The sequence below is a fragment of the Thrips palmi genome, unplaced genomic scaffold (genome assembly GCF_012932325.1).
Source record: "Thrips palmi isolate BJ-2018 unplaced genomic scaffold, TpBJ-2018v1 HiC_scaffold_12, whole genome shotgun sequence".
Taxonomy (NCBI): domain Eukaryota; kingdom Metazoa; phylum Arthropoda; class Insecta; order Thysanoptera; family Thripidae; genus Thrips; species Thrips palmi.
The window spans coordinates 1,695,175-1,709,509 of record NW_023144623.1 but is presented as its reverse complement, the minus strand read 5'-3'; the positions used below and the strand labels follow the sequence as shown (position 1 = coordinate 1,709,509).

The 14,335-nt window shown below is 47.2% G+C and overlaps 1 protein-coding gene across 1 annotated transcript in view; it reads right to left on the bottom strand.

The window, feature by feature from the left end:
* The window catches only part of LOC117640424, a 34,998-nt gene that overhangs the window by 17,623 nt on the left and 3,040 nt on the right, over nucleotides 1-14,335 (bottom strand). The window contains exons 2-6 of the mRNA XM_034376928.1: nucleotides 10,407-10,628; nucleotides 7,126-7,287; nucleotides 5,983-6,098; nucleotides 2,759-2,926; nucleotides 120-276 (exon numbers count right to left, since the gene is read on the bottom strand). Coding sequence (XP_034232819.1) covers nucleotides 120-276; nucleotides 2,759-2,926; nucleotides 5,983-6,098; nucleotides 7,126-7,287; nucleotides 10,407-10,628 — 825 coding nt within the window. The remainder of the gene's footprint in view (nucleotides 1-119; nucleotides 277-2,758; nucleotides 2,927-5,982; nucleotides 6,099-7,125; nucleotides 7,288-10,406; nucleotides 10,629-14,335) is intronic.

Below are 14,335 nucleotides of genomic sequence, written 5' to 3'. Positions count from 1 at the left end.
AAAAAATCCTTCGTCTGATGAAAAAACTAAGTTTGTCTTGTACTCTCGGTATTTACTTTATAGTGAGAAAGGTCTACGTAAGCCATGTATAGTGCACCAACATCGCTATCGCTACCTACTGTTGAGGAAGCCGACGCAGTACTTGTCGGGCAGCAGGTTGAAGATAGCGAGCTTGTCGATGACGAGCTTCTGGCAGTCTTCCCGGCGTAGAAACGGCAACCTGGCGAAGCGCAGGGTCTCACTCGCCGCCAGGGCATTATCGCCAAACCCGACGACCTGCCACATAAAGCTTACAGTTTCTTTACACTCTCAGAGACCTTTCATCAAAGCGGTTTTGGTTTCCACAGTGCCATTAACTCTTTTTTCTTTCCAAATCTGACGCTTCCAGCTGAAAAGCGCCTTGTCACGTGAATCCATTAAACAGGGAGGCAAGAAGGATGGAACACGTTTGGTCCTGGTCAATAATTTGCCTGGGCCGTCAGTACCTGCCGACTACGGAACCTCCCCATATTTTTTTCCCTGATTCCATGAGTTAATTTGCAACAAGGAAGGACGTTTCGTACTTATTTCCGTACTTCCAGTCTACAATTCTTCTCACCAGTGTAAATTTTCGCAGTAGGCAAATTAAGCAAATTGTGAGACAAACGCCCATAAGTGGGCCAAAAGCATGGCTGACTTGAGTGTAAACACGCTCCATTGTACAAAATTTTAGTCAGTGGCAGAGCCCTCGATAGAGACCGACCTGATGCCCTCATGAGCACTAGGGGGCGTCATACTCAGGCGACCTTCGATTTCGGCATGCGGGTGTGACTCAAAATTTTCGTTTTTTAGTGCTGAGTTCAGATTCGTGTCGGGTTTTGAGATCGGACTGCGTCTTGATCACCCTACCCGACGATTTATGTCAAAAAGCGGCGAAAATTGGTTTTTTCCCATTGTTTTGCCCCCTTGAGTTCGGGGTGGCGGTTTCTCGACTGGATTGCCTTCACTCACTCTAGACACGACTCTTCCAACCACCAGAGTCCATGTGAGTCACCCCATTTGGAGCCTAGGCCTCAAAACATGCCAAAATTTGGTGAAAAAACGAAAATTTTCACCGTTTTTTCGACATTTTGGAGCCATTTTGAGCCCCACATCGCCCCCTTAGGTGACCTGTATGGACAAAAAGGAGGAAGGGTGTGTAGGAAAGGCAGCGCAGCGCCGGGGCATCGCCCGGGGTGTCGTGGAGGGCGGCTTGGAGTCGGCAAAAACAGGATTTTTTCGAAAAATTGAAAAAAATGGGGGGTCATGGGAGGAGTCAATGCTGCGGGTCTGGCGGAGTGCTCTCAACCAGAGGCTTTGTATTTCGATGGCCGATAAAGCAGCGTTAAACGCAGCTAAACGCTACGCCCGGTCGGGTGGGCGGGCGGGGCTCGACGTGCAGGCAACTCCCCGTGGTGAGCCCTGGGTAGGCACAGCAAACTTGCTTAACGAGCTAAGACCTGCACATTCGCTGCCGCAGCTAAAGCGGCTGCTTCGACCATTTTCTTCAATTTTTCGAAAAAATCCTGTTTTTGCCGACTCAAAGCCGCCCTCCACGACACCCCGGGCGATGCCCCGGCGCTGCGCTGCCTTTCCTACACACCCTTCCTCCTTTTTTCCCATACAGGTCACCTAAGGGGGCGATGTGGGGCTCAAAATGGCTCAAAAATGTCAAAAAACGGTGAAAATTTTCATTTTTTTCACCAAATTTTGGCATGTTTTGAGGCCTAGGCTCCAAATGGGGTGGCTCACATGGACTCTGGTGGTTGGAAGAGTCGTGTCTAGAGTGAGTGAAGGCGATCTGGTCGAGAAACCGCCACCCCGAACTCAAGGGGGCAAAACAATGGGAAAAAACGAATTTTCGCCGCTTTTTGACATAAATCGTCGGGTAGGGTGATCAAGACGCAGTCCGATCGCAAAACCCGACACGAATCTGAACTCAGCACTAAAAAACGAAAATTTTGAGTCACACCCGCATGCTGAAATCGAAGGTCACCTGAGTATGACGCCCCCTAATGAGCACTCATACTTGATCCATAAAGCGAAAGAAGGGGATAACTCAATTTTCATCATTTTTCAGGAGAAACAAAAAACTGTTTGCAGTGTAAACTTAGGCCTAATCCAATCAGATGAATGATGCAATTGCATTTTTGTCAAGAAACCCCAAGAAATAGCTGTGAAAATTTTCAAAGGTGTAGCATCCCTCTGTAGACGGTTTCTGATTTAAATCTTTACGTTGGAATGGACTACGGAACCATGTTTACTTAGTTCTCCAAAACAAGGCGGTATTCGGAGACAATTCAAGTGGAGCTGAGGTCTGCATAGAGTTCTGAGGTACATTTTTGGAGTTACCTCTTTTTTCCAACTAACGATGTGGAGTTAAGTTGAGTTGATTCTTTTTACATAAGATTCATAAAGACACAATTTGAGTTATCTCCTTTTGCCATTTTGTGCAAAGGAGCTAAGTGGACTTCGGTTGAGTTAGCTCTATTTTCCGATAAAATTAAGACAATAATAATTACCGTAGAGGGGGTCAAGTTGAGTTATATCCCTTTCTTAAGTGGATTTTCTCCTAAACCGTTGATTGCATTGACTTTGGATTAAGATTTGGTGTAAAGATGCAAACCATCCTCCGGCACAAAAATAAGAAGTCGAATTATCCCGTTCTTCCGCTTCCCGGATCACTTGTTGCAGATGCGATATACTTTTAACCGCGCTCTTCCTTGACCAGAGAGCTCACCGTGCCCTCCTCGCCGCTGCGCAGGTCCGGCAGGTCCTGTCCCCAGTCCACGCACACAGGCAGCGTCCACGCCGTCACTGCCACCTCGGCCTCCAGCTCCACCAGCGCGATGTCGTTGACGTAGTGCAGCTTCCGGGCACCGTAGTCCTTCATGTGGATCTGGGCCACCTGAAGGCATCGGGAACAGTTCACGGACGACGGTGGGAAATTACTCTCCAAAGGTCGTAGGTAGTGAAGATTCTCTGTATTATAGTGGAAGGCGACAGAGTGACGAAAGTCCAAAATTTTGATAAAATGAGATTTTTGGCTGCGTTCTAGAACTTTTGATTTCCTGTCGACTGGTGAAAAGCATATGTCGATATCTCTAATAGATTCAGCGTAGGAAAATACTTCAAAATGACGAAAGTCCAACTGTACTTTGACAAAATGACGAAAGTCCAACTGTACTTTGACAAAATGACGAAAGTCCAACTGTACTTTGACAAAATGACGAAAGTCCAGCCGTTCTTTGACAAAACGACGAAAGTCCAACCGTACTTTGACAATATGACGAAAGTCCCAACTGCAAAAACCGGTCTTAGTTAACTATTGCTTTCCAATTAAGATAATTATTCATGAGTTCAGTGACGGCATGAACATAAAACATGCTAGAGTTGAAAAGTTTCATTTAATTTGTGTTAGCAGTAAAGGTGGACTTTCACCATATTGTCAAATTACGTATGGACTTTCGTCGTTTTATCAAAGTACGGTTGGACTTTCGTCGTTTTGTCAAAGTACGGTTGGACTTTCGTCGTTCTGACCTCATTTTCGTACGCTGACAAATGGCGAATGTCCTCTATCTCGGGAACTAAGATGCCGATTGCAATGGCTCTTGAACCTAAAGAACACTCATGCCTTCAGGATTCTATGGTGTAAAACTCAACCATCAAATCCCAAAACTCTATTTTGCAGCTCAAATTTTAGACTTTTTTTGACTCTCCTGAAAAATAAGAGATGGTGGACTTTCGTCACTTTGTCAAAGTACCAGTGAAGGGTTCTAAGACGGTTCACATAATTTACGTATTTCACATTCTGAAGCTTTGACCAATGGAATTTAGCCTGAACGGTTTCACACAAAATCATTATTTACGTTTTACACATTTTTCACACACTTTTTCTGTAAACCGATTAACGTTGGCCTGCAAAATAAGCGTCTCTTTTTTCGTTAAGAGGAACATTACTCACAAGCGGTCAAAACGTCACGTTTTTTGGCCCGCCCTTCTATTCAAAAAATAGGGGGAGGGCCTATGCATTTGCCTTTGTGTCTGTTTGTTGTTGTTGTTGTTGTTGGCGTCTGTGTACAAGGAAGGAGTTGAGCTAGAGTAACCAGATTTGGAGGGTACTTCAGGAGTACCGTCCAAACAAATAATCCGGTGGTGCAAATCCCGTCCGGGTCGCACAAGGGCTGCTGCAGGTGCATCATGGTTTACATGAGCGGGAGGGGGATTTCCGCCATTATTGGTGCTAGCAGGGCACATAGGGGTATTTTTGGAATCGGGGCGACGAGACAGGATGAATGGACCTGGTCCCGACCCCATCGGCCGCTTTCACAAGTTGGCCAGATCAGGATCTTCAAAAAAGGGGGTCGACCGACTAAAAAAATTTATTGCAGATTTCGATTGGTCTCAGCAAGACCTTTTCAACGAGGAGTCGGAAAGGGGGTCCAGGAGCCCGACTTCGTCTATTAGTCACATCAGGATCTTGAAAAAAGGGGGTCGACCGACTGAAAATTTTTACTTAAGTTTTGGATAGGTCTTGGCAAGACCTTTTCAACGAGGGGTCGGAAGGGGGGTCCAGGAGCCCGCCTTCATGAGTTGGGAAAAAGTGCGACGGACTCTTTTTGCGCTCCTGCTGTGCCTCTATTGCAAGGAGTTGCAGTAGCATGGCAAATATGGGTATTTTCGGAATGAGGGCGAAGAGACAAATGAAACGGGCATTTTCTAAGGACAGTTGGAGTAAAAAGTGTAAGGACCATTGCATATTGTGAATAGAAGGGCGGGCCTAAGTCACGATGGTACATCGATAACTTTGCTTTACCCGCTCACGGTGTGTGTGATGCGAGCGGGCCGAAGGCCCGGGCCTTCGACTGCTGATGCGAGGGCCGAAGGCCCGAGAAAAGGCCGCCGGCAGGCTAAGCTGGGCCGGCCCCCTGTCGAACCGAGTTGCCGGCGCAGCGCAGCGGAGCTGGCAACTCGGTTCGACGGAAGGGCGGGCCCTAGCTTGTTGGCTGAGCGATAGCGAAGCCTGTTACTCCAGTGCGGTTGAAAAGTTTTTCCTGTCTGTCTGTCTGTCTGTCTGTCTGTGTGTCTGTGTGTGTGTGTACACTACTCCTCCTGAACGGCTCGGCCGATTTGGCTGAGATTTTGCAGGCTTATTAGGTATGTTCTTGGCTCGGCACACGCGAAATTTCACTATCCTAGCTCAACTGGTTCAGTTTTTATAGCCGAAAAACACCTAAAAAACGGCGGAAAATCGAGTTTTCTGCAGGCAGATCGCCTCTGACGTTAAGGAAGGGGGGTCTGAGGGCGGAGCCCCCCAGCCCCGACAAGTTAAAAAGTTCCAAGGGTCAAGATCGTGTTATCTGTAGATGAAGCAACTCTATCTATAATGAAGGGGGGTCTGGGGGGCTATGCCCCCCAGCATGCATTAAGTAACCGCCTACGGACAAGCCAATGCCTGCCGAAGGCAGGCTAGCGCCGCAGGCCAAGGTAGGTACGCCAGGCGCGGATTGGAGGAACGGGCCGCGAGACATCGCGAAGCCTGTTACGACAAGACGCGGTCTGGCGTAAACCTACCTTGTTATTGTTTCAAAAACAGTGCGTTCTTTTCTGCGTTGAAAGCTGAAAACCGCGTTTCTAACGATCAAAGCCTACTTCAGGAGCCTACTAGCCAAACATCAGTGTAAAAGCGGTGTTCTTCAACCAAGTTTTTCTCGGAATGATAATATTACACGTGACCCAAGGCCCCGGGGCGCAATTGTTGATCTTCGGCAGGGAGATTTCGCACAGAGACTCGTACAACGTGCCGTTATGATCGAAACCAGAAGAATTGGGACTTCCTTAACTATTTCACTTCGGTCTTCACCTCTCAGAAGATGAGATGTCTAACGTTCCGAACTCCAGTGCCAGAAAAGCAAAAGAGCGACGGAACAAATATTAGGGGGTAAATTTGGACGGATGCCTTACCGGGCGAAACTGTGCCTGGGGCTCGGTCACGTTGGCGCTCCTCTTGGTCTTGGCAAAGCCCGCCATGTACTGTCCGGCGGGCAGGGCCCGGTCATTGTCGTGGAAGCAGTGCGCGGCTGCAACACAAATTGGCGCAGTGCATTCTCACTCCCCCGCCTCATGGCGACGTAGGTTAATTCACCTGAACCGGGTGCATTAGAGATATCTGGATCGGAAGCAGAGAAGCAATCAAGAAAAACGTTGCACTCTCGAGAGACAGATCAGTCTCGTATTGAATTTTTGGCTGAGCGATAGCGAAGCCCGTTACTCCAGTGCGGTTGAAAAGTTTTGTCTGTCTGTGTGTCTGTGTGTGTGTGTGTGTACACTACTCCTCCTGAACGGCTCGGCCGATCTGGCTGAGACTTTGCAGGCTTATTAGGTATGTTCTTGGCTCGGCACACGCGAAATTTCACTATCCTAGCTCAACTGGTTCAGTTTTTATAGCCGAAAAACACCTAAAAAACGGCGAAAAATCGAGTTTTCTGCAGGTAGATTACCTCTGTCTTGAAGAGAGGGGGGTCTGGGGGGCGGAGCCCCCCAGTTTCGACAAGTTAAAAAGTGACAAGGGTCAAGATCGTGTTATCTGTAGATGAAGCAACTCTATCTAGAATTAAGGGGGGTCTGGGGGGCGGAGCCCCCCAGCATGCAACACGTAAGAAGTAACCGACGATGGACAAGCCAATGCCTGCCGAAGGCAGGCTAGCGCCGCAGGCCAAGGTAGGTACGCCAGGCGCGGATTGGAGGAACAGGCCGCGAGACATCGCGAAGCCTGTTACGACAAGACGCGGTCTGCCGTAAACCTACCTTGTTATCTTTTGCTGCAAGTTTTTCTTTTTTTTGGAAAACGTAATATGTACGTAATATCAATCAATACTTGACAAATCTGTTACGCTTCTGAACGAAATTCTATTAATGCGCACAAACGTCAGTGAATATTGGGAAAAACATCGATTGAGGTTGAGAAGATGTACCCCTAGAATTTCGGTATATGAGAATGGAGCTGCGAAAGCTCCAGGACGGCAACGCAGTCCCTCATTCTCGCCTCACTCTATTTTGACCTGATTTCTTCTCATAAGTCCCCGTCTGAAACTATTTCACCCTTACCAGACACGAAGAACTTGGGTGTGACGAGGGAGCCGCCGCAGATCTGCTTCATGTCGCGCGTCACGTCGTACACCGTCACGTGCCACGGGTAGTCCGCGGCGGACTCCACCGCCTCGCCGTCGCGCACCAGCGCCGTCGGCCTGCCCGTGGGGCGCCCGCAAACTGCAAAACGCACGACACCTCGAGGGTAAAGGCTGGTGATCTGGAGGTGAGTGGCAATGTCCGAAAGGAAAGATTATATTTCGGGGAGAACGCCTAGCGATCTTTTGAATAGGACACCTCCATTTATCGGTTCCCATCCAATCCACCTCGCTCCCTAGAGAACTGCAACATGAGGGTCTTTTTAAATGTATGACCAAAGAAAGGTCAGACAGTGGCGAGACTCCATCTCAGACTGTTATTGACCTTTTGTCCTTTGTAAAAGAGTATTTTACACAGCAATAAAAAGTACAATTTCCTCAATATTTATGTAGGATTTTCTTCGTTATATTGACATAAAGTCAAGTTGCTATTGACAAAGAGTCACGCAATTGACTTAAAAAATAGTCAATAATTGATGACAATTAAGTATTTATGGTGAACAATATTGTACATGGTTACAAAGGAAATACTGCATATTATTGCTGCTTAAACAAGCTAGGGCCCGCCCTTCCGTCGAACCGAGTTGCCAGCTCCGCTTCGCTGCGCCGGCAACTCGGTTCGACAGGGGGCCGGCCCAGCTTGGCCTGCCGGCGGCCTTTTCTCGGGCCTTCGGCCCTCACATCAGACCCAACTTGGCCAGTCGAAGGCCCGGGCCTTCGGCCCGCTCGCATCACACACACCGTGAGCGGGTAAAGCAACGTTATCGATGTACCATCGTGACTTAGGCCCGCCCTTCTATTAACAATATGCAATAGTCCTTACACTTTTTACTCCAACTGTCCTTAGAATATGCCCATTTCATTTGTCTCTTCGCCCTCATTCCGAAAATACCCATATTTGCCATGCTACTGCAACTCCTTGCAATAGAGGCACAGCAGGAGCGCAAAACGAGTCCGTCGCACTTTTTCCCATAACTCATGAAGGCGGGCTCCTGGACCCCCCTTCCGACCCCTCGTCGAAGAGGTCTTGCCAAGACCTATCCAAAACTTAAGTAAAAATTTTCAGTCGGTCAACCCCCTTTTTTCAAGATCCTGATGTGACTAATAGACGAAGTCGGGCTCCTGGACCCCCTTTCCGACCCCCTTTTGTCTTGCTGAGACCAATCGAAATCTGCAATAAATTTTTTTAGTCGGTCGACCCCCTTTTTTGAAGATCCTGATCTGGCCAACTTGTAAAAGCGGCCGATGGGGTCGGGACCAGGTCCATTCATCTTGTCTCGTCGCCCCGATTCCAAAAATACCCCTATGTGGCCTGCTAGCACCAATAATGGCGGAAATCCCCCTCCCGCTCATGTAAACCATGATGCACCTGCAGCAGCCCTTGTGCGACCCGGACGGGATTTGCACCGCCGGATTATTTGTTTGGACAGTACTCCTGAAGTACCCTCCAAATCTGGTTACTCTAGCTCAACTCCTTCCTTGTACACAGACGCCAACAACAACAACAACAACAACAACAACAACACACAGAAACAAAGGCAAATGCATAGGCCCTCCCCCTATTTTTTGAATAGAAGGGCGGGCCAAAAACTACGTAAGCAAAGGACAAACTGTCAATATTGGAGAGAAAAAAGTCAACACGAGTCTGAGAGTGTGGTCCTCAGTTAGCATAGGGATATATCAACCTATATCTGTCATTCACAAAAGTGACCCTTTTTTGGGTCATACATCGAAGTATGACCCCTTTTTGGCCCGCCCTTCTATTCAAAAAATAGGGGGAGGGCCTATGCATTTGCCTTTGTGTCTGTGTGTTGTTGTTGTTGTTGTTGTTGTTGTTGTTGTTGGCGTCTGTGTACAAGGAAGGAGTTGAGCTAGAGTAACCAGATTTGGAGGGTACTTCAGGAGTACCGTCCAAACAAATAATCCGGTGGTGCAAATCCCGTCCGGGTCGCACAAGGGCTGCTGCAGGTGCATCATGGTTTACATGAGCGGGAGGGGGATTTCCGCCATTATTGGTGCTAGCAGGGCACATAGGGGTATTTTTGGAATCGGGGCGACGAGACAAGATGAATGGACCTGGTCCCGACCCCATCGGCCGCTTTTACAAGTTGGCCAGATCAGGATCTTCAAAAAAGGGGGTCGACCGACTAAAAAAATTTATTGCAGATTTCGATTGGTCTCAGCAAGACCTTTTCAACGAGGGGTCGGAAAGCGGTCCAGGAGCCCGACTTCGTCTATTAGTCACATCAGGATCTTCAAAAAAGGGGGTCGACCGACTAAAAAAATTTATTGCAGATTTCGGTTGGTCTCAGCAAGACCTTTTCAACGAGGGGTCGGAAAGGGGGTCCAGGAGCCCGACTTAAGTCTATTAGTCACATCAGGATCTTCAAAAAAGGGGGTCGACCGACTGAAAATTTTTACTTAAGTTTTCGATAGGTCTTGGCAAGACCTCTTCAACGAGGGGTCGGAAGGGGGGTCCAGGAGCCCGCCTTCATGAGTTATGGGAAAAAGTGCGACGGACTTGTTTTGCGCTCCTGCTGTGCCTCTATTGCAAGGAGTTGCAGTAGCATGGCAAATATGGGTATTTTCGGAATGAGGGCGAAGAGACAAATGAAATGGGCATATTCTAAGGACAGTTGGAGTAAAAAGTGTAAGGACTATTGCATATTGTGAATAGAAGGGCGGGCCTAAGTCACGATGGTACATCGATAACCTTGCTTTACCCGCTCACGGTGTGTGTGATGCGAGCGGGCCAAAGGCCCGGGCCTTCGACTGGCCAAGTTGGGTCTGATGCGAGGGCCGAAGGCCCGAGAAAAGGCCGCCGGCAGGCCAAGCTGGGCCGGCCCCCTGTCGAACCGAGTTGCCGGCGCAGCGAAGCGGAGCTGGCAACTCGGTTCGACGGAAGGGCGGGCCCTAGCTTGTTTGGTGAGACATTGAAGAATGACCCTTTTTAGGTAATACATCGAAGTATGACCCTTTTCTGCTTAGTCATTGAAGTATGACCCTTAAAAGGCACAAAAGTCTGACCTTTCTATTTTCAGTGATTAAGTTTGTTACATGAAGAAATAATTCGTAAATTACGAGGAACGTTTTTTGAAAGCTTAGGTATGCTCAAAGTATACTTTGATATGACAAGCTTCTTTTGTTTGAAAGGCAGCAAGTAGTTTGTAAGGTTTTGAGAGTGAGTTTCGGTATACGTACTCGGCACGCAGCGAAAGGGTCGCACGCTCCACGCCCCGCTCGGCTCGCAGCGGGACTCGGAGCCGGCGGCGGGCGGGAAGCCGAACGGGAGCTGGTGCAGGGCCCTGCAGCGGAACCAGGCCACGGTCCCGGGCGCGGAGGGCTGCGTCGTGCAGTCGAAGGGCTCGCCGTTGCGCTGGCATTCCACGAGCACCGTTGTGGAACGCAGCGGCGGGCACGAAGCTGGGGGAACGATCAACGACCATTTACTGTTGAAAATTCCGTACCTTGATGCACGGGTAAGAGCAAAAGGCAAGGCCTCATAGGCTTCGGGGTTTTATGTGTGTCGTGAAGGGGAAAGGTCGTGTCTGATTGAATGAGTAAGGGAGAGTGGGGTAATTCCGGACACGGGGTAATTCCGGACACTTCGATTTTCACTGGGTTTGAGTTAAGATAACTCAAAAGCCCGCGTAACAGAGGAAGATAATCAGTTAAAAATGATAATTCCAAATCGCCAAGGTAGGAGGTCAAACCGTTTGGCTGTGGTCGCTTCACGAAATTTGAGTACCATCAAAAATAGGCAAAAGCTGCATCTTTCCCTCGTATTTCCATGTACTCATCGTACCTTACCGTCAAGTTCAGTCCCATGACTAAAATTTTATCATATTAAATGGTCAATGGACTTTACTTCAACCTTTCGGGATTGCTCGTATGGCTCGCCGTTTTCTTACAATTGAACATCAAAGGTTTTCACTACCTGTGGGGTAAATCCGGACAAGAGGGGTTATTTTCTTCAATTTCCCGCATAATGTTAAGGTAGTGCGTTCAAAATTGTGGACATGCATCCCCACCGTTCAGAAGGATAAAGAAAGAACGAAAAATAGCATAGCAGCTATGTTCAAGAGCTTTACTCAAGACAGTGTTGTCAATTTAGGGGTTTTGATAGAAACTATTTCTTATAATATGCTTTGAGTAATAAATCAAACACTTCAGTTCGCAGCAAATGTCCTTGTGCGCCTGCTGAAAGCATGCCTCACATCAAAACAAGCGAATGTAAGCTCGAGTGGTGTCAAATATTAAGGTCGTCCGGAATTGCCCCATAGGTCGTCCGAAATTACCCCAGCCTGGGGCAATTCCGGACACTTGCAGGGCTTTTGTTGGGCGCCTATATCTCCCTAACCGTTGCTGAGATTTGGCTTTCATTTTGAAGGTAAAGGTCCATACTTTACTCTCCTCCAATAACATTTGACCCAAGAAGCATATTCAAGCTCAAAGACCAAAAAGAAAAAAAGCGTCCGGAATTACCCCACTCTCCCTTAGTCTGTATTCGTAGGATAAAGAAAGGAGACTGTCGTGAAATTTTTGTTATCATCTATCCAGTTTCTATTCAAAGGCCGTTAGTTAGAAACACTTCAATGGACTTATTTCAATCCCTTTCAATGCTCTCGGAGCCAAATAACAACCAGAACACAACCAAAGTTTTCTCATGTTAATTCTGAAATTTTTACTGGTTGTAGGGGCAGGGGCCTACCAAAGCCTTCTGTTAAGGCCAGGGACAGGTGAAAAAATGAAGAAGTTTGTTGAAATTGAATGAAATGAGTTCTGGGTGGAAAATGGTCCTTTGGACCTTCCTCTTTCAGGATCTGTCGGGACTTCGACTATCCGGGACCTGGAAGTGCTTAAAATACATCTTTTCGCACACTCCTGCATTTACGACACTTTAGTAAAATTGTCCGTTTTGCCATCAAGGGGGAGGGGGGGGGGTTCTAGCGAAAATCTTGCCATTTTCAAAATGAACCCCACTGTCATAATTTGTTGGGAATATGAAATCATACTTCAAAGAGACTAAGATTTGATTTTTGAAGGCATATGCTAGGTCTTGAACCCAGTCGAATTGTCTTTTTTGGACTGTTTTGGCTTTATTTAGCCGTATCTTGAACAATCCTCTTGCGCATACTATTTTGACGTAAAAGGCTTATCTTCACATTTTGCACTTCTTCGATTCATTTTAAAAAGATTCCAGCATGCCTAGTTCAAAATTTCCATTATATTAGTAATCACATGCTTTTTTCATCTAAGAAGTCACTAAAACTTGTCTATTTTGTACATTGTTGATCAATTTAAGTGAAATGCATGCTTTAGAAGCTTGCCAATGATAATGTAATGGACATTTTCAGTTGTGCATGCTGGGATCTTTTAAAAATGAATCGAAGAAGTGAAAAATATCCAGGTCAACCTTTTACGATAAAATAGTATGCGCAAGGAGATTTTTTTGGCTGAAAATCCATTAAAATCTGTCATCAAACTCTAAACGCCCTTTTCTCCGAAGACATTTTTTTAACATTTGAATGGTCCTGTGCGCATACAGTTTGAAGTGTCGTCAATGATATTTTTTCCACTGACTCAGTAGGTTATTGCGAGGAAACGCAAGTGACAGTTTTTGTATATTCCACCCAGAAGTATGGTTTTGGATATCGGTTTTTACAAAAAAAGGGAAAATCTTTGGTTTTTGAAAAATATCAAAATTGAAAAGTCGGTATTTTGCTATCAGTGCCGGAAACTAAAATCTGTCACTTGCGTTTGTTCTTTGGACTTAGACGAACAAAAAAATATGTCGGTCAGGTCAATAACCCAAAATGGGAAACGCACAGGAATTTTTTAACAAACACTTAAAAAATTATAAAAAAGCCTGTATCTCAGGAACCGCTTGATATTATGGGATGGGATTTTGGGTGAAATAGTTTATCATCAAGAGTAAGATTTTGACAGAAAATAAGAAGTTTTGGACCAGCAGTTTCTGAGATCATTTTTTCACCTGTCCCTGGCCTTAAGCCATGTCTCGTTCCGAAATTATGATGGGTATTTTTGTAAATCGACTATATGTCACATCTGATAACTATTTTGCTCCACATAATTTCGAAGATGGGGTCAGAGTTTGGGCCCGCACCAGAGTTCTGCAATGGGTGGGTCGGCTCGACCCGCCGCCTGGGCTGTGCGAGAGAGAGCGACTGTATGCACGGGTCTTGGCGAAGCGGCAGCGGTCTGGCCATCCCCCTGCCAAATGTTGTCTAACTGTTCCGGGACGGTCCCCGTCACCGGCCGGCAGTGTCGCTGGCGGCCCGGCGAGCGGCGTTGAGGTGCGCGCTTGCCTGGACGAAGCGAGCACATCATGCGTCTCTCTCGCTCTCAAGGCGGACCTATGGGAGAGACAAGGACGGCTGCGGCCGAGCGGCGCGCTGCCGTGGCTCGCAACGAGCCAGCCGAGCCTAGCGCGCTGCGGACACGGCTCGGCAGCAGACGTCGAGCCTGTGCGGGGACCCGGGTGGAGAGTCTACCCGCTCCTAGAGCTGGGTCGGGTCCGGACCCCACCCGTGCACACCCAGCCGGGCCGGGTCGTGGAACCATGGCCAAGAGCGCAAGACGGCGGCGGGTCGAGAAAACCCACCCACTGCAGAACTCTGGCCCGCACTATAATTAAGTCTCATTCATTATAAAAACTACGACATTTGGACGATTTTAAGTTGTTGAAATAGCTTTATAAAGCCAAAAACTCGAGGGAGGACCCTGGTGAAACTTTCAAGTAGGCTTTAAAATAATCCCAGAAAGTTGAAACTTTGCTTATTAGTTTCATTATGTTGAGTTCCCCAAAACAAAATTCAATCCAAAACGTTGAACGGTCTCTGAAAAAAAGTGGCGTTTTAGTGTTTTTTAGAGCGTTGGGGACAAATCTTTCTGCGTCTTTCATTGGAACGGAAAGTCTTGAAATTTTTTGGGGGTTATCCTAAAGATGTATAGAAGAGATTTTAGGGACGGAATTTTCAATTTCAACTTCTGTCCTAAGATATGAATTTTCAAATTTTAACATTTAAAAAAGTGATTTTTTTGCCTTTTTTTCAAACTTTTAGGTGTTTGTAAAATAACAGTAGGGTTGATACCAAGATTCCGTCACT